At 42.1% G+C, this 25600-nt stretch overlaps 3 protein-coding genes across 3 annotated transcripts in view; all 3 read left to right on the top strand.

The window, feature by feature from the left end:
- Positions 1 to 1566: 1566 nt before the first annotated feature.
- LOC121925133 (thyroid hormone-inducible hepatic protein-like) lies at positions 1567 to 1956 on the top strand. Its single transcript, XM_042456932.1, has one exon. The coding sequence runs from the start codon at positions 1567 to 1569 to the stop codon at positions 1954 to 1956; it is 390 nt and encodes a 129-aa protein (XP_042312866.1).
- Positions 1957 to 7234: 5278 nt separating this feature from the next.
- KCTD14 (potassium channel tetramerization domain containing 14) lies at positions 7235 to 11209 on the top strand. The gene is made up of 2 exons (XM_042459640.1): positions 7235 to 7918; positions 10215 to 11209. The coding sequence occupies exons 1-2, from the start codon at positions 7859 to 7861 to the stop codon at positions 10887 to 10889; spliced, it is 735 nt and encodes a 244-aa protein (XP_042315574.1). The 5' UTR covers positions 7235 to 7858; the 3' UTR covers positions 10890 to 11209.
- A 4107-nt stretch (positions 11210 to 15316) lies between these two features.
- The window catches only part of INTS4 (integrator complex subunit 4), a 43500-nt gene continuing 33216 nt past the window's right edge, over positions 15317 to 25600 (top strand). Inside the window, exons 1-5 of the mRNA XM_042459952.1 lie at positions 15317 to 15561; positions 17762 to 17959; positions 19533 to 19650; positions 22349 to 22455; positions 23433 to 23618. Of these exons, the coding sequence (XP_042315886.1) occupies positions 15505 to 15561; positions 17762 to 17959; positions 19533 to 19650; positions 22349 to 22455; positions 23433 to 23618 (666 nt within the window). The 5' untranslated portion in view covers positions 15317 to 15504. The remainder of the gene's footprint in view (positions 15562 to 17761; positions 17960 to 19532; positions 19651 to 22348; positions 22456 to 23432; positions 23619 to 25600) is intronic.

The raw sequence follows: 25600 nt of genomic DNA, 5'->3' as shown, positions 1-25600 counted from the left end.
ATCTGTAGTGTCAAGAACTGAATAAGAGCAGGAATTTAGTTCATTTATTTTCAAGAACTTTCCAAAATTTGCAGATTTCTTCAGATATTATCCAGAAAGAACTTGAGATTTTTGAATATCATATATGGGTGAAGGCAAAACTAATGGGCACAGCCCATGAGGCTGAGTGCTTAATTTACCGTTTAAAAGTGTGGGTTTGAACCCTTGATTATTTAACCAGTTTTATGGCGCAGAATTAGGGTTGCTAGAAAAGCTGATTTTCATTTGGAATTCCTTGGCGCGCTCCATTAGCAATTGTGTGTTTGCAGGAACGGTAGTGCCTCTACCTTTCCTGAACCTTGCTTGAACCTCTGAGATCTCTCTTTCCATGTACGGATGGAGCCTACGTTGCAGAATTTTAAGCATGATTTTGCTTGTGGGGGAGATCAGTGCTATGGGCCTATAGTTGCTGCATTTTGTGTCTCCTTTTTTGTGGATGGGGATGTGTATTGATTATTTCCAGTCTGATGGCCATCTTTTTGTTTTCCATATCTGTTGACATATGTTGGTTAGCACTAGAGTTGACTCTGTCAATATGGATTGCAGCAATTCAATTGGAATATCATCTGTTCCTGGAGACTTTTTTTTTTTGCCATTTCCTTTATTGCAGCTTCCAACTCACTTTTAAGAATTTGAGGTTCATCTTTATATGGCTCTTCATACACACTCTCAATCCAGTAAATCCCATGATAGGTTCACCTTAGGGCCACCATAAGTTGGAAAGGACTTGAAGACACACAATAACAACCTTTTCCCCTGATAGTCTCCCCATTACATGGCAATGTAGTCAGTAGCACTAGCTAAGAATTAGCTGTTTTGTTTTTGCGTATGTATCCATAGATTTTACTGAATTATCTTATGAGATTTAAAAAAACTAATGTGGAAAAAATGAGAAGGACAAATACTGGTATGTCTATCTCTAAAAATCAATAAACTGTCTGATTTGTTTCAGTTATAATCTTGACTTTGGGATCCTTGCCATAGGTTATGCCGCCCACAACTGACTGGGTTGCGTGCGCACGCACACACACACACACACACACACACACACAATACTGTATATAATGCAAATCTGATCTCAAACTATCAGATTTACATGATGGGGGAGTGGAATGACTTTCTCAGAAATGCTAGGAATTTTCCACTCAGCATCTGATGCAAGGAACAGAGTGACTGAGCCGGAATTGATCAGCATATTCTGTCCTCTGCTGGGGTCAAACATCCTGATTCTGTCCAATGTTTGTTTGAGAGCATTCCAACCTGTAAATAAAGTTAAAAAAAAGGAAAGATAAACTGACCATTTGCTCGGGTGTTCAAGAAGGGATGCTATTTGCTGGAAAAAGAGGAGTGTCATTTGCCACTTGAGTGGAATATATCCCGAATCACCTCCTCTGTGGCTCATAAATTGCCACCAATTGAGTGGGTAGTAGACCAGTAACAGCAAACCACCTTTCATGAGACTCAACTGACAGCTTAATAAACCAGCAGCAAGTTCCAGAATCTGAAACAAAATCTCCCCCCAGAACCATGGAAGAATATTTTTCTGCCGTCCACAAAATGGAACAAACAGTCCTGTTTCCTAGCCTTCTGCAAGAGGTCTCTTTGGAATCGCAGGACGATGTGTTTGATTCTGGCTCTGGTGGAAAAGACCTATATGAATATTATATGTTATTGAAATCCATCAAACTGGTTGTTGAAGGTGGCCTAGTGCCTCTTGACCACCAGAAGCCTCCCATTGTCGCCCGAGGGAAAGAACAGGAGATCAAGGAAGAAGATTTGGAAGGTTTCTTTTATTACCATGTGTCCAGTTTGTACCGTATCCTCACCCAGCTAACCAGGAGAGCCAATGCTGTGACTTCCAAATACAATGAAATTATGGGTCAGATTAACGGGAACGAAAAGAGGCTCAGCTTCTGAGAAAAGCACAGCCAAAACATCTAAAGGTAAGATGTCTTTGCAGCTCAAAGGTAGGCATGATGACTCAGAAAGTAAGTTCATGAGAACTTCTTCTCAATGAGATCTCTGTAAGATCAAAGACGTAAAGTTCTTCCAGATTGATATAAAGAAGTATGAGTTCTCTGATATAATATCTTGAATTTTTCTGGTAGTTGTCACCTTTGCGTCCACTTGTTCCATTCTTTTTGGGGGAGGTGTTTGTAGCAATTTCTTGGATCTGCCCAAGAGGGCCTTTCACAATATTCAATTATAGTGCTATGGTCAATATCATACTACAGTTATAGTGCTATTATTCTATTTCAACTGCTATGGTTACGATCATGGCAATAGTGTCACAATTGTGACTTATTCGCTATTGCGAATATAGAACAGTTACCTGGATTTACATGAGAGCCAGTGTAGCATAGTGGTTTGAGTGTTGGGCTATAACTCTGGAGACCAGGGTGCGATTCCAAGCTTGACCATGAAACCCACTGGGTGACCTTGGACAAGTCATATTCTTTCAGCCTCTGGGGAAGGCAATGGCAAACTTCTTCTGAACAAATCTTGCCAAGAAAACCCCATGAAAGGTTCGCCTTGGGGGAACCATAAGTCAGAAACGACTTGAACGCACACAACAACAAAAAACTAGATTTACTCATCCATAAATGTTCCGTATTCTTGACTGCTAGTTAGTCGTGATTGTGACACTGTAGTCATGATCATAACCTTTCCCCCACCTATTTGAGGAAGATCTGTTTTTTGACAAATGGAGCACAAGCAAATGATATTATTGTCAGATGGGTGAGGGGAAGGATCAGGGCAGAAGAGGTTACTTAGTTAATATAGGACACAGGCTATTCTTTTTCCATAGGATTACAGAACCCTACAGTTGGAAGAGACCCCAAGGGCATCCAGTTCAACCCCATTCTGCCATGCAGGAAGACACAATCAAAACACTCCCAACTGATGGCCATCTACCCTCTGTTTGAAAATCTCCAAAGAAGGAGATTCCATCACTCTTTGAGGCAGTGTATTCTGCTGTAGAACAACTCTTACCATCAATAGGTTCTTCCTAATGGTTAGGTGGAATCTCTTTTCCTTTAATTTGCATCATTGCTCTGTGTCCTAGTCTCTGGAGCTGCAGAACACCAGCTTGCTCCATGTTCAATATGACATCCCTTCAAATATTTAAACATGGCTATTGTGTCACCTCTTAACTGTCTCTTGTCGAGGCTAAACACACCCAGCTCCCTAAGTCTCTCCTCATACGACATGGTTCCCAGACCTTTCACCATTTTGATCTCTCTCTTCCAGACATGTTCCAGCTTGTCAGTATGTTGACATGATATGGTGTTTATAAAAGATAAAGTTAACAAAAGATAAAGCTTGGATAATTTTGTGGGCTACTCTGGTTGGTAAGAAGATTTTTTTTAAACGTTAATTTTCTCTCCAATGTCTTCCACAGGGTCACTCCTCCACTGCCACCAGGAGGCTGCATGGATGGTGTTGACGTTCAGCTGTACTTTGCTCCAGAGGACTTGTTTTGGTGTGGCAGCCATTATGGTCTTGTGATAATAATAAAAATACTTGAATCATAGAATCATGGAAGCAGAGAATCATAGTTGGAAGAGGCCCCATGGGCCACTCAGACCAACTCCTTGCTCACTGTAAGATCTCCAGCTAGAACAACCCCAGCAGATAGCTGTCCAGCCTTTTTTTGAAGGTGCCTAAAGAAGGAGACCTCACCATCTCTCTCGACAATTGGTTCCATTGCCAGACTACTTTCACTGTCAAGAAGTTCCTTCTAGTATTTCATCGAAATCTACTCTCCTGTAACTTAAAACCATTAGAAGATTTTTCATCAGCTAATGATATTGATTAGTGAGAAAACTCAAGGGCATCCCACCTTGAATTATTATTTATGTCTCCGAGCCAATGATTACTAGAGTCTTATTTTATATATTTTAGAACTGTCCACACGTTGATTGTTGCTTGCCTATGGCTGTCCAGTACTTGTAACTAAGTTTCAGAACGGCAGTTGTTATTTTATTCTTTTACATTACATTGAATTTGGAGTTGACAAACGCACTGTCAATAAAACACTATTTAAAAGAAACACACACCTGTACATCCTATTGACCCATCTTATTTTCTAATTCCACTGCTCACTGCTTGTCTTATAATATGTGGTTTGTTGTTGTGTGCCTCGTTTCTGACTTATGGTGACCCTAAGGTAAACCCATAACAAGGTTTTCTTGGCAAGATTTGTTCTGAGCAGGTTTGCCTTTGCCTTTTTTTAAGGCTGAGAGTGCATCTGCACTGCAGAAATAATTCAGTCTGACAGCACTTTAACTGGCATACTTCCACTCTACAGAATCCTGGGATTTCAAGTTTGGTGAGACACCAGCATTCTTTGCCAGAGAAGGCTAAATACCTTGTAAAACTACAAATCCTAAGATTCCATAGCCTGGAGCTACAGTACTTAAAGTGGTGTCAAACTACATTATTTTTACAGTGTAGATCCACTCTGAGAGAATGTGACTTTCCATGGTTACCCAGTGGGTTTTCATGGCTGAGCTGAGATTTGAACCCTGGTCTACAGAGTCATAGTCCAGCACTCAAACCATTACACCATGCTGAGCAGTTAGGCTGATACCTGGAGGGACAATTTTTCACTTTTAGGCTGAGAACCTACATTATTTCAGCATAGCACAAACATCCACTGGCGGGAATTATTTTTATGCAACCTCATACTGAATATCAACAAAGTGAAATATATGTGAATCACTGGTCAATGAGCATGGCTGATAACACACAGTGAAGTTTCAGTGTGAAATTAACATGTGCAACAGTCCTGAAAGTGCAACTCTGCTCACTCTATTGTCAGCTGGATATTATGCAATGTTATGTATTGTCCAAAAAAAAAAAAAAAAGAGTATCACTCTGTGTATGTAGCACAGATCTGCATAAGTCACCAACAGGATGCTGGCCTTGGTTGTTACGTTTGCTATTCAGCACCCTAGGATCTATTGGATTAGACAGTTACAAACATTTAAAGTTATTTCAGCTAACTAATAGCTTTGGATTACTTGAGACAACTGCCTTTTTGTATTCCTGAGTTCCTAGTTTGTTTTTAGACATTAAAAAAGCTGCATCTTTTTTCTAAACAACTGAAAGCTACTAATGACTTTTCACTCACTTCAACTCAGCAGGAGGCATCCTTATATCCTCCTCTGGCAAAGAAGAGAGATCAGAAGCTTGTGATTCCCAGCAAAAGACGTTGACCTTACTTATCAGAAAAGTACAGAAACATCCCAAATCCACAGAACAGTGATGTGATTATTGTACAAAATGCACAAAATACATGACACAAGCTTTCAAAGCTCCACTGGCTTCCTCATCACACAAAGGAGTTAAAAATCAAACAGGAGAAGTTAGCTTCAGCCTGTGTGAATACAGTATACCTCCCAACTGTCCCAGTTTGGCAAGGACAGTCCCAGTTAATCTTCCATCATACCACTTTTTAGCTGCTTTTCAAATGGCCCTGTTTCTCTCTCTTCCTCCCTTTGCCCTCAGCCTACTTGAACTGCTGCAAACTGAGTTCAAATGCCAAAGTGATTTACACTCAATTAACTCGGTGAAGAGAAGAGACAGGAGAAAAGGAAATGGAATATTGCTCTTCCCTGCAGATACAGACAAAAGCAAGCTGCTGGAGTCACTCCTAGCTTGTGTATCCTTCCTCCTTAATGCACATTGTGAAGATCCATTTTAAGAATACCCTTTGCTTCAAAAGTTGGGACAGGCTTTACTTTGTTGCTGCTGTTGTTGTTGTTAACTGCCATCGAATTGATCTTGACTCATGGCGACCCTGTGGATGAAACCTCTCCAAGACTCCCTGCTCTGCACTGTTCTGCTTAGTTCCTGCAAACCTGTGACCGCCTTAATAGGAGATTATCACATCACCCTTTTCTCCTGTGCTAGACGTGGGATGTAAACTTCAATAAGCAGATTTTATCACACGCCTCTGTGCCCAAGCAGGAGGTATCCTGTACCGATCCGGGCATCCCATGCCTGATTCAGGCTTCTCCAGCACCTTGCAAAGAATGGGATTTTCCCATTCATTGCAAGGTGCAGCAGATGACCGGATCAGGTACGGGATGCCTCCTGCCTGGGCACAGAGGTGTGCGATAAAATCCACCTATTAAAATTTGCATCCCATGTCTACTGCAGGAGGAAAGGGTGGTGTGATCATCTCCATAGAGTCCATCCATCTAGCATGTAGCTTTCCTCTCTTTCTACTTCCTTCCACCTTTCCTAGCATTATTGTTTTTTCCAGTGAATGGTGTCTTCTCTTGATGTGTTGGACATACGACAGACTCAGTTTTGTCATCTTGGCTTCCAAGGAGATTTCTGGCTGGATCTGCTCTAGGACCCAGTTATTTGTCTTTTTGCCTGTCCATGGGGTTTTCAGCACTTTTCTTCATCACCACATGTCAAATGAATTGATTTTCTTCCTATCTTGTTTCTTAATTGTCCAGCTCTCACACAGAGTAAATCAATATAACATAGAGTACAAGGAAGGGTGTGGTTGGGTTTGCCACTGAGAATAAGGTACACAGTCACCCTTGTGGTTGTGGACTACAGCACATTTTCCCCTTGGCTCTGGACCAGGGTTTCTTACTGAGATTTTTCTACTACAATAAAAGTGAGGAATCCAAGATGTTTCCTTCCCTTGTAGAAAGATGTGTTATCAGCTTCTTGGCAAGGTGAGCAAGTACCAGCCTTGACAAACAAAGCCAAAACCATTCCACACCTGGCTGTCATAGTTGCCACCTTTGGATGTGTCATAGGTCAGATCTAAGATATCCAGAGATGGTCGGAGACATTTTGGAATCTGGACCATGTCTAGATAAGGGCAAGTACATTGGTAAAAGGTCTAGAGACCAAGCTGCATGAAGAACGATGAAGGGAACTGCTTATGTTCTTCCTGGAGAAGAAAAGACTGAAAAGTGATATGATAGCCATTTTCAAATAAATATCTGAAGGTTGTTGTTGTTGTTGTTGTTGTTGTTGTTGTGCCTTCAAGTCACATCTGACTTATGATGACCCTAGGACAAACCTATCATGGGGTTTTCTTGGCAAGATTTGTTCAGAGGAGATTGACCATTGCCTTTCCCTGATGCGGAGCACCTTATATCCTCCCTGTGGAAATTAATTTTTAATTTTGGATGGAACCCATGGAGGTTAAAGCTGTATCAAACTGTTATGATTTTATAGTGTGGACACCCCCCTGTGGCATGCCTGTAAAATTCCTTGTAGTCTTTAATTCTACTGTGTTATGGCTCTTTAACAAGGGAGCATACTGTCCCTTTAAAAAAAAGAAGGGACAAAAGTCACATCAGGGTGTAACCTGTTCAGCAAATGACAGTCACACAAAGGGAATGTGCAACCGAGTTGTGAGCCAAAGGCAGGGTAGAAAGCAGAGAATGGGAGGAACTGATTTCTTGGACTGGGTGTTAGTCACAATTGACAAGTGTGTGTCAGGTGGCTGAGAGAAAGGAATATTGAAAATACTGGGACTGCCACTTTCCCTCCCACATCTAGAGTGCCTTCTCTGTCCAAAACGGCTCATTGTTAGGAAAAGGCAGAGTGCATAATACTTCCGCCTGCAGAGTCTCTCATAGATTTGCAACCTGTGGCCAAATCTGTAAGGAGGGCAGCAGAGTGCCAGGAGGCCAGCATCTCCAGGTGTGTGAGTTACTGCCTGTTCAGGTGGGTGAGAGAAAGGGGAAAAGGCAACTTTACAAGTCTCCGTCACCACCACTATATCCACAAATTTGTGGATTTCTTTGGCTGCCTTTCTGGAGGAGCAGAGAGAAGGATGAGCATTTCTTCAGAACCGAAATCCTTTGAGAAACAAAACATGAACAGTCTCCAAACGGTGAGTGAGGAAAAAGGAACAGGTATGTCAGGGTTGAAAGAAGGCCAGTTTGCTGGAGTGAGAGCAAGGATGCAACAGCAAAGGAAAGGGCATTAGGGCATTGTCCCTTCCAAATAAGAATCCTGCCCCCTATAAAATGTCCCTTCAGTCCCCAAATGTCTAGCATTGCAGAGAGTGAGGCACTAGAAAGTGTTCCCACCTAGAACCCTTTTATTTGCTGTCTTTGTGTTCCAAAGGTAACTTTTGGTACTTCTACACTGTAGAAACGTTTTAAAGTTTAAATAGTTTTTACTTTGAAATGTTTTGAACTACTGTATGATGTTTTTAACTGATGTTTTAATATTAGTATGACTGAATTTTTAAAAACTTCTATAATTGATGTCTTAGTTTTATTCTTTAAAATTTTGGTAAGCCGCCTTGAATCCTACTTTGGGACAAAGGCGGGAGATAAATCCAATAAAAAAATAAAATAAAACTTAGAAGTAATGCATGTTTTTTGTGGGTTTTTCAAGCCATGTGGCCATGTTCTAGAAAATTTTCTTCCTGACGTTTCGCCAGCATCTGTGGCTGGCTAAGTAATGCAGTTTGACACCACTTTAACCGCCATGGTTCTATCCTACTTAATCCTGGGATTTATAGTTCTGTGGTTCACCAGCACTCTTTGGCAGATAAAGTTAAAGAAAGTTAAAGACTTCATAAAACTATGAATCACAGGATTCCATAGGATGGAGCTACAGGTGTCAAACTGCATCATTTAGACAGTGTAAATGCACCCTTTGCCTGTCCACTTTTGGGGAGATGTCTAAACTGTATGAATAAATTGTTGTTGTGCACCTTCAAGTTGTTTCTGATTTATGGTGACCCAAAAGTGAGCCTATAGGATTTACTTGGCAAGCTTTGTTCGGCGGGGGGGGGGGGGGGTTGCCTTTGCCTTCCTCTAAGACTGAGACAGTTTGACTTAACCAATGTTACCCAGTGAGTTTCCATGGCTTTGAACGCTGGTTTCCAGAGCTGTAGTCCAATGCTGAAACCACTGTACCATGCTCAGCTGAAACTTTACATTATTGCAATGGAAAATTCAATTTTGCAGACAATAATTTTTATTTGTAGGCGCATTGCCTTCATTTTGCTGTCCACCCCCCCCCCCCAATAGCTACACCCATCGGGAGTGTGGTTTATCAGCAAGAATAAATGCTTTGTCTTTAAGTCTGACTGGTGTATCCAGTCTCTGTCGTCTCAAGTTAAAATGCTCACTGAGTGGGTGATAGGGAGAGACATCTGGCCAAACTGATGGTGAACTACTGTGATGAATGAGTACTATTGAGTTATTATTTTCAGTTTCACAATCTACCAAACATAATCGGCTGGAATTCTGAACAAAAGCTGTTTGGATTTTGTCCAAGAATCTATGAATGAATGAGGCATTGTCCAATAGAGTAACATTTTCCAAGTGGTGTCACTTTTATAATTGTGCTATTGGGATCCTACCTATCATGGCTTCATTCAGATGTTTTGCCCAAATGGCAACTTATGATACTAAAGGAATTTGCCATTTTGTCTCAGGGTAGAATCCTCCCTGTCCTCTCTATACATGTGGAGTCTCCCTTGTCCAAAATGCTTGGGATCAGAAGCATTTGATACTTTAGATTTTGGGGGATTTTGGAATAACAGTATTTGCATATACAATGGGTCTTCCAGATTCTCTGGGGTTAGGGGTGCAGGACCCATGTGAAAGTGAAAAAAATACAAACAAAAAAACACATTTTTTTAAAACTGAGGGAAGACCTTTCTAGGAATCTCTAGCCCTCCAGTGCAACTCTGTGGCCAACATGTGGCAGATATTGACCATAGAATTACACTGGAGGACCTACAACTGCCTAGTTGTTTCCTTTAGGAATCTAGGACTTCCAGTGTGACTCTGGTCAGCGTCTGGCAGAGTCACACTGAAGGACCTAAAGATTCCTAGAGAGAACATATTAATGTCTGCAAATAACCAAATCTGCAATAGCCAAATGAGGAGTGCCAATCGTGCATACATAATAAGATCTCTTGGAGATGGGATCCAAGTCTAAACACAAAATTAATGTATTTCAAATGCACCATATACACATAGCCTTTATAGTATGTTAAAATAAGTTTGTGCATGAAACATAGAACCATCAGAAAACAAAAGTGTCACATCTCAGCTCCTCGTGAAACAAGTTTTGGATTTTGATATTCTACATAAGGTAGATTCAGCCTATGCTTAAATCTGAGATATGTAAACTATGACACTCTTTCCTTTCTCTCTCATCAGCAATCAGAAGTCATAGAGTTGAATGTTGGTGGGGAGATGTTCATGACCACATTGAGCACCTTGAAGAAACATCCTGGTTCCAAGTTGGCTGAGATGTTCGCCAGTGGACAGTCCAAACTGCGGACGGACTCAGAAGGGAGGTACTTCATTGACCGGCCTGGCACTTATTTTAAATACATTTTGGAATACCTGCGCAGCAACCAGGTGCCCAAACAATGTGTCCAGGATGTGTACAAAGAAGCCCTCTTTTATGACATTGAGCCATTGATCAAACAGCTGGAGGATTCGCCTCAGATCTTTGGTGAGCTTGTGGCCAGAAAACAGTTCCTAGCCCGAGTTCCCAGCTACACTGAGAACATTGAGCTGATGATCCGCATTGCCAGGGCTGAAGCGGTGGCTGCCCGTCAGTCCAGCGTGATAGTGTGCGTGGTGAAGACCGAGGAGGATATTGCCAGGTGTGTCGACACCCTCAACACTTTGGACACTTGCAAGAAATCAGTGGTCACATTTGGTCCCTGGAAGGCATCACCAAGCATCTCTGACTTACTGGACAGCATCAAAATGGACATAGATGCCAAAGGTTACAGGATTTCTATCCAGCCCTACATTATGGAGAAAGGCTTTCGCTTCAAATCCAATGACTTCTTCTACAAATTTATCTTCACTTGGTGGTAGCAGAAAGCCAAGATTTTGGCTTTCTTAAGTGGTCTTTTGATGTGACACTTTCGATGTCAATATAATGTCGTCTTCCTAGACACTGTTCTAACTCCACTTGGAAACTGACTTGATAGGAAGACTTGTCAAATCTGGGGAACAGAGATATCTACACTATCCATTTGACTTCCTTTGAGAAATATTGTGTTTCTCCTGAGCTACTTATTCTTCAGACTCTATCTCTGTTGCAAAAAATCATTCTAAGGAGGGGACAAAGTTTTGGTTGCCTGTATTGCTGCTAGTCCAAATATTAATCAAACATTATCATAAATACTATGATCTTCTCCCACTACTCTGCATGAATTGCATTGTTAAGAGGAGGAGAATGGCCAGTATGCTTGAGAAGACATGGATGGTGTTCACACAGACTTTTTGATCACATATCACATATACAGCTTATATCTTTCATGGGCTGAATGTATTATTTGGGAAGTTCAAAAATATTTTTAGTTTGAAGAGCTCTTCAATGTGGGTGAGCAAATTGTGCCCCACCCACATGCAGGGTGCTTATATGTCTTGCCAGGGATGCTCAGGGCCAGGGGTCAAAAAACCCTTATTTTTTTTGCTCCCTGATCCCCAAAAATCACTTTTAGGGGGGCATGTAGGGTATTTTCACCACATTTGGAACCTCTCTGATCAATATATTATATATGTATTTGACCACAAATGCCCTTTAGGGTCCTAAGAAAGATCCAAAACATGTTGAGAATGCCCCATGTCCTTTAGAGTGTGTTTAAGGGCATTTGAGGGGCTTTTAAAAAATCTTTTGCAGGAGTTGGTGCAGTGTGGAAGGGGACCTATGTGTGATAAAGTCCAATGTCTCCTGGAGGACTATTGCAGACCCCTTGCCATCCATCATTGCCCATCATTGCTACAGTGCATATGCAGCAGATTAATTTAAAAGCCAGAATTATAACCAGATTTACTAAGGAAAACTAGAGCCGATTGGAAAGGAAAATGTAGTTTATTGCTGCAGTATTCCCAGAGGATATACATCCAAATTACTGTGTCCCAGATTTCAAAGTGAACCAAGCTTTTATAGTACTCTGAACAAAGAAAACTACAAATCACACTTCACTGGTTACATATGAATTTAAACATATACACTCCTTCACCCTTATTGAATATTCAAACATACATCTCTATCCCTCGTGGGGTACCCATCAATCAAACTGTTATCTATATACTGTATTTAGTTTTATTGTCTCCAAACGGTCTCTTGCAGTACTTCCTTTATTTGGGTTTAAAATCTTAAATTAGGAGCTCTTTACAAATTGTTTTACATTCCAGAAGAGGATTTGACATGACCTGAGTTCCACCTTCCTGGCAACCTTTGCTCTCAATACATTTCAGTCCTGAACAACTGAAATTCCAATGCAAATCTACTCTCTACACATGGATGAGGGATCATTTGGCCCTCCAGAGGATGTCCCCCACTACTTGCTATGCTGCATAGGGCTGCTGGGAGTTGCAGTCTAACAACATCCAGAGGGTCCCATATTCTGGCCCCTTTGTAGGAATGTGTTTCCAAATTCTTGTTCTACTTACTGCAACCCACTATCCAGCAGATTGTTTGGCCTACACCTCCCATCAGCTCCACCTGACAAGGGCAATGATCAGAGATTTTGGGGGCTGTAGTAATCCAAAACGTCAAGATGACCAAATGTTTCCTTGCCTTGCCTCACTGGATACTGATTTTGCAGATACCGTCTATACCTGATCACAGCCAGGCTCTTACCACCCTTCTCACTTATCTTTGTGGTATGGTTCCACACCCTTGCACTTTTACTGAATCATCAATCTTTAATGTTAACCTTGACCATGTATTCCTAGGTGTATATATTACTTACACATCCTACTGAGTTCAGACTCTTCAATGGGACTTACTCCCAGGTAAACCTGTATTGGACTGCAGCCTACATACTTATTTTAGATACTCAAAGCAGCTGTATGTTTAGCATCCTTTTCCACCTAGTATTTGAACAAATCACATGCCTTGGGTGAGCTAGTGTTTACTTTTAAGCTATGCCGTGACTATTGCCTTCCACTGAAGTGTGTCGTGCCTCTTAAGCTAAACTGGAATTTCTGTTTTCATCCAAAGACCTGGAGTAGACTAATATTTTAATCCAGTTTTTCATCCATGCCAAACTGAAGAAATAAGAAGGACATCTAGGACAGAAGATATCTGTTATCCAAAGTAATAGACAAAATACAACGTTATTGGTTAGAGACTAGCTAAATACAGTGGACCCTTGTTATACACTTGGGTTTGGTTCCAAGATCCCTCATGGAGAACAAAATCTGTAACAAAAACTTGTAACCCTCCAGATGTTGCAGGACGACAGAGACGCATCAGCCCTAGCCAATATAACCAATGATGAGAAATGCTAGGAGTTGTGGTCCAACATATCTTCTCTTCACTATTATTATTATTTTAGTCGAAACTTGAGAATGGAAACAAGGTCTGGGGCTAAACTACACCGTGTGTGTGTGTGTGTGTGTGTGGTGTGCCTTCAAGTCATTTTCAACTTATGGTGACCCTAAGGCAAACCTATCAGGGGGGTTTCTTGGCAAGATTTGTTCAGAGGAGGTTTGTCATTGCCTTCCACTGAGGCTGAGAGAGTGTGAACTTGCCCAAACTCACTCTGTGGATTTCATGGCTCAGCTGGGAAAAACCCTGGTCTTCAGAGTTATAGTCCAACACTCAGATCACCACACTTATGTCAAAATTATAGTACAGTTGGCCCTTCTTATACACGGATTTTTTATACATGGATTCAAGCATCCATGGTTTGAAAAAGTTCGAAAAACGAATCAATTTCAAATATCAAACCTTGATTTTCCATTTTTTATAAGGGACACCATTTTGCTATGCCATTGTATTTAATGGGACTTGAGTGTCCATGGATTTTGTTATCCACGGCAGGGGATCTTGGAACCAAACCCCAGCGGATAACAAGGGTCCACTGTACTTCAAATCTTTTTTGGCTTATGGTGACCCCAAGGCAAACCTATTCCAGGGTTTTCTTGGCAAGCTTCTTTGGGTGGAGGGTGCTGCCATTGCCATCCTCTGAGGCTGAGTGAGTATCACTTTCCCATGGTCATCCAGTGGGCTTCTACATGGCTGATTGTGGATTCGAACCCTGGTCTACAGAGTTGTAGTCCAACATCCCAAACCACTACACCATCCTGGCTCTAAACGACCCAAGGCTACTCTAGTCTCAAATAGCCCTGGGCCTCTACCCACAATATGGCTGCCCTTCAGTTCACTGCTGATGAAAAGCGCATGGCAATGGAGTATACCAGGGCCTTTGCCTTTCCTTTTTGACTCCGGTGGGGGTCTCAAGGTTTTGTTTTCAATGTATTTCTAGACTTCTTTCAATGTACTGGCATTCTTGCCTGGGCTAAAATTCAAATAGCTCCCATGTTCAAGACATTGACATTTGTGTTCAAAAGAGATGAGAACATTAATGGGTGCTATCAGTTTAGTGACAGCCAGTGTGGCAAAGTGCTTTGAGTGTTGGACTACGACTCTGGAGACCAGGGTTCGAATCCTGACTTAGTTATGAAACCCGATGGGTGACTTTGGGCAAGAAGTCACACTCTCTCAGCCTCAGAAGAAGGCAATGGCAACAAATCTTGTCAAGAAAACCCTGTGAGAAGTTCTCCTTGAGTCAGAAACAACTTGAAGGCACAACAAATCATCATCATCATCATCATCCTTTATCTCTGCATGTTTGTGGCACTTGACAGCAGAATAAAACCTTTAGAACCACTTCAATTCAAAGAAAAATTCAATGAGAATGCTGAAGCACTTTACATACTGCGACACAATGCCAAAAGATGAAGAATGCGATAGTAAAATGCAAAAGCAAACTACAATGCAAATAAATAAATAAATGAATACATAATAAAATAAAATCCACCCAGATCATCAATAAAACAGACCATCGACTATTGCAGAAAAATAATAGAGCAACATCCCAGGATTCTGAGAATGGAGCCTTGGCAGTTAAAGTGGTGTCCAGCTGCATTACTTCTGCAGTGTAGATGGAGATTTGTCTGGGATTTCCAGTTCTGTGCTGCCAGGAATAAACTACAACTCCCAGGATTCCCTGGCACTGAGCCAGGGCAGGGAAAGCAGTCTCAAACTGGATTATTGCTGCAGTGTGTGGTTTTGGACTGGACCTGTGTTTTACTCTAACATCAGACGTTCCCCAGACGGTGCCCTTTAAGAGAGTTTTGGATTTCAGCTCCCAGAAGCCGCTGTCATGTTGGCCAACAGCCTAGGATTCTGGGAGCTGAAGTCCAAAGGGCACAGTTTGGGGACCACTGCTCTATAGATGAATCTAAGCCCTTCTCTTGGGAGCCTGAAGTCACGGTTGGGCGGAATTCCTCAACATAAACCACAACTCTTTGGGGTTCAGTCACAGAAAAGGCAGCTACAGTGGCCGGGAAAGGCCTTTCATTGCCGAAAAGCGCTCACTTTCCCTACCCAAGATGGCGGCGACGGTGGCCGGGAAAGGCCTTTCATTGCCGGAAAGCGCAACGGAGGGGCTCATGGTCCCTACCCAAGATGGCGGCGCACTTGAAGAAGCGAGTGTACGAAGAGTTCAGCAAAGTGGTTGTCCAGGTAACCGAGCCAGGCTTTGCGGCCTACTTGGTGGAGGGACCAGGGTTCTAGTTCTGCTGGGCTTTAGGGCGCCTGGAAGGCCCTGAAACAGACGAATCCAGATGATTATGAGGATGATAAATGTTGTTGTTGTTGTTGTTGTTGTTGTGTGCCTTCAAGTCATTTCCAACTTATGGCGACCTTAAGGTGCCTATCATAGGGTTTTCTTGGCAAGGTTCTTTCAGAGGGGGGTCTGCCATTGCCTTCCTCTGAGGCTGAGAGAGTGTGACTTGCCCCAAGGTCACTCAATAGGTTTTCATGGCAGAGCCAGGATTCGAACCCAAGCCTCCAAACCAGCTCTGCATCATCATCTTCATCATCATCATAAATACTTTATTTTTACCCCGCCTCTCCATCAGGATCGAGGCGGCTTACAATAAAAAGCCATACAATAAAACGGTGATCCCAATTTCTCTGAAGATGCCCATAGCCACAGATGCTGGCGAAACATCAGGAATAAGCACATCTAGAACATGAGGGCCACAGAGCCCCCCAAACCCACTAAAAACTGTGGATGGAGGTCATGAAATCCTTCGACTTCACAGCAGTCCCAGTTATTCCCTCCCTCTCTCACTTAAAACCACCTCAATTAAATAACATTAAACATTAAAGCGATACATTAAAACAATCAGAGATGACCACAAGGGTTACAGGGTGTTCAATGTTGTGCTCGATTCAATGGGGGGCTGAGTTCACTATTCGAGAATAATATTAATAATATTATTAATAAGGATAATACCTTGTTATGTAAATTGGTATATTGTATGCTCATCCCTCCTCATTTGCTGGGGTTAAGGGCACAGGACCCCCATGAATGTGGAGAAAATGCAAATAACAAAAACACCATGGTTTTACCTGAGAGAACCCCTCTCTAGGGATATCTAGGTCCTCCAGGGCAACTCTGTGGTCAACATCTGACAGAAGTTGACCATAGAATCCTGCTGGGAGGACCTACAAATGCCTAGGGAAGTGTTTAGGAACTTCTAGGTCCTCCAGTACAACTCCATGGTCAGCGTCTGGCAGAGTTGGGCTGGAGGACCTAGAGATTCCTAGAGAAAACCTATGAATCAAAACTGCAAATAACCAGATCCACAAAAGTCAAAGCTGGAAATGTGGAGGGACGACTGTAACCCAGAGTCAGCGGATGCATTGACACCCATCTTCCAAGGCGAACCAAAAAAGAAAACCCCATTGTTTTTATAGTTTCTTGCCTATCCTTTGCAGGCAGGCAGGGATTTGAACCCATCCCTTCTGCAGAGGGATTTGGTTAGGGCTTTCCTCTTGTTCTCACGTGTATCTGTCTCTCTTTCAGCTGCCTGCCGACCCCATGAATTTCTTAGGGTTTTTTTAAGGCAATGAACGCTCAGAAGTGATTTTGCCAGTTTCTTCCTCTGAAATACAGCCTACAACCTACTGGTATTTATTAGCGGTCTTCCATCCAAGTACTGGCCAGAGCTGAACTTGCCCTAGCTTTCAAGATCAGATCGGAATAGCCTGTTACTACCGAACAATATCTGCATTTCTCTAATTTACGGAGTGGAAGGCAAGAGGAGTTGGGATGAGACCATAAGCCTTTTGACAAGAATTTTCTCCTGCCGACTTATGTTGATTCCATGAATTTCATAGGGTTGCAGAGCTTTTAAGCACAGTTTTGCTTGCGTGGGAAATTCATGGTATGGTCCTATAGATGCTGTAGTGCATGGATACTGTGGACTGCTACAAATACAAATAAATGGGTTCTAGAGCAAATCAAGCTGAACTCTCCCTAGAAGCCAAGATGATTAAATAGAGATTGTTGTACTTTGCCCATATCATGAGAAGACATGACTTACTAGAAAAGACAGGTAATGCTTGGTAAGGTAGAAGGTAAGAGGAAAAGAGGAAGATTGCATTTCAGATGCATAGACTCAGTCAAGGAGGCCAAGGTTTGCAAAACTTGAGCAGAGCTGTTGAGGATAGGGTGGCTTGGAGGTCTCTTATTCATAGGGTCGCCATAAGTGGAAGTCGACTTGATGGCAGTTAACAACACCAACAAATGTAGTAGAACCAGGATGGAAATAATAACAAGGAGATTCTTGCAGAATAACTGGTGAAGAATCATATTGTGTTGTCTGTCTCCTTTCTTTGAGCGAACACAGCCTAACACAATGTCCTGTTACAGCAACAGCAGCATGAAGAGATTTCTGCAAAGAAGCTCCGACTGACCAAACCGAGCAAGTCAGCAGCGCTCCATGTGGATCTATGCAAGGCAACCTCGCCAGCAGATGCTCTCCAGTACCTGCTTCAATTTGCCAGGAAGCCGGTGGAAGCCGAAAGCGTGGAAGGAGTTGTCCGAATCTTGCTGGAACATTATTATAAGGTAAGATGAGTATTATAAGATAGGATGTGGTGGCTTTAGTGGTTAAGATGCCAATTCTGACGATCAGAAAATCTGAGGTTTGGCAGTTCAAGGCCCAGGTGCCACATGATGGGGGGAGCTCCAGTCACTAGTCTCAGCTTCTGCCGACCTAGCAGCTGCAAAGCATACAAATGCAAGTAGACAAATAGGTACCACTAAAGTGAGAAGGTAACAGCATTTGGTGCAGTCATGCTGGCCACATGCCCACCAGGGTTGTTTTTGGACAGTGCTGGCTTTTTGGCTTAGTAACAGAGATGAGCACCACCCCCTACAGTCAGTTGTGACTAGATATTCATGTCAAGGGACTACGTTTAAGGTCATAACCGACTGTAGGGGGCGGTGCTCATCTCTGTTACTAAGCCAAAAAGCCAGCATTGTCCGATGACTGCTCTGGCGGTCATGTGGCCAGCATGACTCCACCAAGGCTGTTACCTTCCCACTGCGAAGTGGTACCTATTTATCTACAGTGGTACCTCGGGATACGAAATACCCAGGTTACGAAATTTTCGGGATACGAAAAAATCCCATAGGAAAACATTGTTCCGGGTTACGAATGTTTTTTCAGGTTACGAAAAAACTTTTGGTGCTTTTTTCGGCTTTTTCGCACGGAATCGCGGCTTTTCCCCATTAGCGCCTATGGCAATTCGGCTTACGAAGGCTTTTCGGGTTACGAACGGTGCCACGGAACGAATTAATTTCGTAACCCGAGGCACCACTGTACTTGCATTTGCATGCTTTCCAACTGCTAGGTTGACAGAAGCTGGGAACAGTGACAAGAGCTCATCCCATCCTGCAGCACCCGGGCCTCGAACTGCCAACCTGCTAGTCGTCCGATCAACAGAGTCAGCTTCTTAACCACTTATCTTTACCTTTAAGATGAGTGACCTTGATCAAAATCTTTGTGAAGCTTCTTGTAATGGTCCCAGAAGAGACTTCTTTGAAACTTCAGATACCTTTTCTGTAGACATATGAGGCAGTGCTCTCTCAAATTTTGTTTGCACATTGTGAAATGTTTTCTTAGTGTTCATGTGGGATTCTGGGAGTTGTAGTCCAAAAATAACATTTCCAAGCTCTGTGTCTTCCTTTTAGAGCTAAGATTCTTGGTGGCTGCAGCTAGATTAGGGAACTTCTTTCTACGTGAGGCTTGACTAGCTCCCTCCCTGACTTTTCTGGTGGAGTGGAACTTGTTTGTAAATTACGTTAGAATAAATAAATAAATAAGATTGATATCTTTTTTTAAAAAGGGTTTAGGACATAATTCTTTCTAACTGACATTTTGAAATGGTAGTAGTGATTTTCATAGGGTTTCAATTGTTCAATACGGTTGTATTGATTTAGTTGAGCTGATTTTGTTTTACTGATTTAGTTGAGTTGTTATATATTACTTTGGTGGCATTTATGGAAATGTGGTATATAAATATTGTAAACAAAGCCAAACTGGGAACAAAAAAGAACCACATTCAGGCTGGCAGTGGGGAGAAAGGATATAATTCTGATTTCCTTTTTTCCCCCCTTTTCTTTTTAATCACTGTAGGAGAATGATCCTTCTGTCAGACTGAAGATTGCTTCCCTGTTGGGTTTGCTGTCAAAGACTCCTGGATTTTCTCCTGACTCCATTCTGGATGATGCCATTAACACACTCCAAAATGAAAGTATGCAATATTTTTGACAAAACATTGGCTACTGTCGAAGCTCCACTTGGAGTCAGTTTTGTGTTGGGTGCTTTCATCATGTGTGCATGAAACTGCTCTGTACAAAGTCAGATTGCTCATCTGTCTAACCTGGTATTGTCTGCTCTGACTGGCAGGAGGCAGGGCCCTGCTGTCTGAGCTCTGTTGAACTTTAGGTGCTTTTCTCTTGTGCCCTGGTTCCATTCCCCCCCCCCCCTCAGGTTTAATTCTGCTCACTATATTAATGTTGTGGCTCATGTGCTGCTCCCATAACCCTTGTTGGGACCTATGGAAATGATGCGCAGTGTCCACCACGACCACCTGCAGAGTTCAACCATATCGACAGGACGCCAAGAAGAAGGAATCTGTGAAGATGTCTTCAACTAATAACAACTCTTACAAGTCTTCACTCTAAACGAGGGCTTTAATCTTCCTTTGCAGTATTTACAACATAGATATACACAGTGTATTGGACATCCGTCTCTAATACAGTGGTACCCCGGGATACGAATTACCCAGCTTACGAATTTTTCGGGATACGAAAAAATCCCATAGGGATTTATTGTTTCGGCTTACGAAGTTTTTTTCGGGTTACGAAAAAACCTCGGCGCTATTTTCCGCCACCGGAGGGCAGCAGAGAGCTATTTTTTCCATTAGCGCCTATGGCAATTCAGGTTACGAAGGTTTTTCGGGTTACGAAATTAGCCGCGGAACGAATTAATTTCGTAACCCGAGGTACCACTGTACACACTATTTACACCAGCCAACAATAATAACAACCTCTGAGGCAGCCACATTAACACACAACCATCTCACTGTCTCCCAGTAACAGACACAGCCTACTCATAGGCACCAACTGTCTCTCAGTAACAGACACAGCCCACTCTCTGAGGCACCAACTGTATCTCTGTAACAGACACAGCCCACACTGAGGCACCAATTGTCTCACTCTCCTCTCAGTGACAGTTGAGAACTGACAGTTGACAGTTGCATCAACATTCCGATGATGAACTGTTTGATTGCTGACACATTAGCTGCCACTGGAGCTGTAAATTATCTGCACACAGCTCCCCCTAGTGGCCACACCAGTGTCATTTCCTGACATTTAATGTTCCCTTTTTGTATGTTTTTAATTGCATTCTTTTAAATTGTGAGCCTCTTTGAGTCCTAATTTTTGGGGGAAAGTGGGATGATGATGATGATGATGATGATAATAATCTTTTCCTGCCTGCTAGATTGAGACAAAGGTTCTCTATTTCATTTTCAGATGACTGTTTCCAGTCCTGGGGTGCAGTACAGACCCCCCCCCCGTTTTTCTATACTGTACAGCCATTATATAATATATCACTCCACAAGGAATACTGTGAACAGTTCCAATCCCCATCCTTGGGAATAGTGCCGAAAAGGGCAACCAAAATGATCAAAAGGCTGGAGTAAGCAACTTGCTTATGAGAAAAGGGACTGGGATGCAGGAAATTCAAGTTCTCACTGAGCAGTGAAATTCACTTCAGCCAGTCTCTTTCTTCTCAGCTTGATGGTTCCCACGGGTTTGTTGTGATGATCACCTCAGAAAGGAGGAGAGCCTTGAATATATTGGAGAGGAAAGACAAGAAATAAAGGCAGGCTACAGGGAGCACCCTCTCCCCTTGTGCAACAGCTCTATGGGCTGCTGGTCTGTTTCTGGACACAATTCAATATGTTGGCTGTGACCTACAAGGCCCTATACAGCTTATTTCTGTCCACCACCCTCATAGATACATCAGGTGGGAACACTGGAGGAGGCCTTCTTGGTGGCTGCTCCCAGGTTCTGTGATTCCCTTTATAAAGTAATTATACTGGTGCCTTCTTTGCTAGCCCTCTGTAGGAAGGTGACGATCTTGTCATGTCAGCAGTCCTTTGTGGGTTGACTGCTCATGGAGACAGGGACTTTCATGTGCTGTGTTTTTTAAATTCTCGTTTTTATTGGCCTGTTTTTAACAGCTTTTAAATTTATTGATAATTTAATTGTATTTTTTTTTTATCTTTTATACCATTCACATTTTTTAGCTTTATCTGTTTTTAACCTGTGTAAGCTGCCTTGAGTCCCAGACTGGGGAAAAGGCAGAATATAAATACAGATTGAGTATTTCTTATCTGGAATTCTGAAATCAGAAATACTCCAAAATCATCCACATTGGTGACTGAAATAGCAATACTTTTGTTTTCAGTGTAGACAAATTAAGCTTCATGCACAAATTATTTAAAGTATTGTATAAAATTAGCTTCAGGTTATGTGTCTAGGTATATACAAAAAATACATGAATTTAATGTTTAGACTTGGGTGATGTGTCTAAGATATCTCATTACATATATGAAAATATTCCAAAATCTGAAAAATCCAAAGCACTTCTTATCTCAAGTATTTTAAGAAATATTCAACCTGTATCTTCATCTCATACTCATCAGGAGGAGAATAATACAGTACATTTCTTTCCTCGCCTTTCTGCCCCTCACTAGTTACTATTTAATTTATTCATACCTTATTTATAGCTTAAGGCATTATACATTTGGATTTCCATGCACTGATCAAACTCAGACTGGTTTAGCTTCCACAGGATTTCTACATTATATATCTCAAGGAACTTGCTCTGGGAAATGAGTGAATGTAAACCATAATGACAGTATTTATTGTTGTTTTTAGAGTCCCACCAGGTTCTTGCTCAGTTGCTGGAGACCTTGCTGGTGATTGGGAAGAAGCTCCAAGACAGCCTAGCAGTGTGTGTGCGCCTGGTGGACATCGCTTGCAAGGTAACTAGAACTGTGAACCAGTAGAAAAATTCTTAGAGTACTGATCATAGGGATACAGATGGCACCTACCTATTGTGAATTAAAGGGGAGTCCATAAAAAAGTTTCTCGGGAGAATGTTTTTTAAAAAAAGGACTATGTAATATTGACAGAGTACTTCAGAGCACTGTAGGATATACCTAGTTCCTTTCTGGCTTTGCCTGCTTCCTCATATCATCACTGCCACCTTTGTTCTCTTCACTCACTGGCTTCAAAAGCTAAATCCTTCATACCGGATAATTTATTTAAATATTAATAATAATACAAAGCTCTGATGAAATGAACAAATCAGTGGCTAACTGTCCTTCCAGAGGAACCGGTAAGGGCAGCCAGGCCGCTATCTTTGTGGGAGTAGTTGGAGACTGGAGGGTACGTGTATGGCTTCACGGCACCTGTCGATTTTTGGTGACCCCATGAATTCCCAGGGTTTTCTTAGGCAAGGAATACTTGGGGGCCCCCCCCCCCCCCGAAATATAGGCTCCAGTACCTGGTATTCCTTGGTGGTCTCCCTAACCAGGGCTGATCCTGCTTAGTTTCCATGATCAGACAGGATCTGGTGCCCTTAGGATATTCAGACGGGAGGGTCCAGGATCTAAATTAAGGGTAGGTGATTGCAGAAAGGCTAGAGACTAGTTTTCCACATACACACTCCTGAGCATGCCAAAATACTTTCTTTTTGCTGTTTCTCCTTCAAAATGGCATGTAACAGTGACATTATGTCACTTCTGGTTGTCATTTTGAAGGAGAGATGGAGGGGAAAGAATGTATTTGACAGGGTTGCCAGAGTGAGAACTGGAGATGTTTCGTATACCTTCAATGGTTGTATAACAGAGGCAATTTCAACAGATCTTGCTTCTTACCTGGTTGCATGATAAGCAACACCTTTTGAAATTCCACTTTTTTACAAATAAATAAATGGTGCATCCCTTTTCTTCCATAGCATTTGAGTGATTCCTCCCATGGTGTAAGGAACAAATGCCTCTTGCTGATCGGCTGTCTTGGAACGGTTGAAAAAGGCTCCTTGAAAGAATCAGAAGGTCAGCCTCCCAAAGATGTCCAGAAGATAATAGGGGATTACTTCAGTGACCAGGACCCTCGGGTTAGAACTGCAGCTATAAAAGCTATGGTAGGTGTGCATGAGCTAGAAAGGGGCCATGTGCTTTATGAGGCCAGCTTTCTTGAGAAATCATGAATGTGTGTGGGGAACAGGGGAGTGGATGGGTTGTGCATTAGAGCAAGGGTTAGGAAGCTATTTTGGCTTGGGTGGAATTCTAATTGGAAAGGTCTCAGAGAGAGGATATAGGTTGGGTCTCCGTTATCTGAAATGCTTAGGACCAGAGGTGTTTTGGATTTCAGATTTTTGGGGGAATTTTGGAATACTTGTATTTGCATATATATACATAATGATATACCTTGGAGATGAAACCCAGGTCTAAACACAAAATTCATTTATGTTTCATGCACGCCTTATACACAAAGCCTGAAGGTAATTTTATGCAATATTTTCTCATAATTTTATGCATGAAACAAAAATTGTGCACATTGAACTTCCAGAAAGCAAAGGTATCACTACCTCAGCCACCCATGCAAATGTTTTGGGTTCTGGAATATCTTGGAATTCTGGATAAGGAAGACTCAACCTGTACAAATCGCAACAGTAGGTGGGACCAAAATGGGGATGGGTTGGTGGGTGGGAGGTGGAAGCAGGGTGAAGAGTAAGAATGGTAGTTGCTACCAATTTGGGCATTTTCCCACTAAGTAGTTTTACAAGGCCTTTAGCCTTCTCTGGCAAAGAGCACTGGTGCATTACAAAATTACAAATCCCAGAATTCTGTAGGATGGAACTATAGCAGTTAAAGTGGTGTCAAACTACCTTATTTCTACGATGTAGGTGCACCCCAATTCACTTACTATGGGGAGAGAGGAGGAAGCTTCTTCTGAACCTAAAATGGTCCAGAGAGAGCCAAAAACATGGTGAAATTTCTCTCATCACTCTTCCAGTCATGGTGGGAGTGTGTGTGTGTGTGTGTGTAATTTAGGGAGCAAAAAGTTTTTTAAAAATGAGAATTCAGCTTTCCAAGGTCCTTGAAGTGAGACAGGAGTTGCTCTGCTCAGATCTCAAGGTTAAATACTGGGTTTTTTGGCAAGAGATAACAACTGAAGTATCTGCATGCTAAGTTAGTAACTAGTGGCTTATGGACTGAATCTGGTGCCCAGGCTGTCTTCCACCATTTCACACAATGAATTAGAGGTGTGAACAGCCAGCAATTGTGCCAGTGGGCATTGAAGCTGTATCCATTTGAGGAGGTGGGATGACCCCATGTCACTTTTTAGAGTAGTCCTCTGGCAAAATTAGTTGTTGACTTGGCTTTTATGTGTGCCAAATTGCTAAAATATTTGGTTATTGGTAGGTTGTAAGGAAAGACGTGGCCAAAATGAGTGATTCCTCCCATGCTCTACTTCATGTGGAAACATAACCTAGAAAAGAACTACAGTCGGCCCTCCACATTTGTGGCTTTGACTTTTGCAGATTTGACTTTATGGACAATTTCTTCCAGAACTTTACCATAGAGTCATGCAGGAGGACATAGAGATTCCTAGAAAGAATACTTCTCTAGTCATTTGTTGGTCCTCTGTTGACCACTGAGTCACAGTAGAGGATCTAGAGAGTCCTAGAGAGGTGTTCACTGAGGTTAAAAAAATAGTGTGTTTTTTGTTCATGGTTTTTCCACTTTTATGGGGGTCTTGCACTCTTAATCCCAGCAAATGTGAAGGGCCCACAGTACTGAGAAACTCCTGTGTGTGTTTAACCGAGATGCATGCTCCACATCCACAGTGTTTACTGAGGCTTACAACCAGGAAAGCAGGGATAAGGTTGCAGCTTTTAAATATATACTATATACACATTGTAGCATTTGGATGTTTGTAATGCTGTCTTAAGGGGGGGAGGGACTGTCTTAAGGGGGGGGGGGGATAAAGGGTTTTTAATTGTCATATTTTATATTTTACTGTTGTTAACTGCCCGGATTGGTTTGCCATAGGGCGGTATACAAATAAATATTATTATTATTATTATTATTATTATTATTATTATTATTATTATTATTA

Source organism: Sceloporus undulatus, chromosome 3, assembly GCF_019175285.1.
Source record: "Sceloporus undulatus isolate JIND9_A2432 ecotype Alabama chromosome 3, SceUnd_v1.1, whole genome shotgun sequence".
In the NCBI taxonomy this organism is placed as follows: domain Eukaryota; kingdom Metazoa; phylum Chordata; class Lepidosauria; order Squamata; family Phrynosomatidae; genus Sceloporus; species Sceloporus undulatus.
Note: the sequence above shows the minus strand (reverse complement) of the source record. Positions and strands in the feature narration are given on the sequence as shown.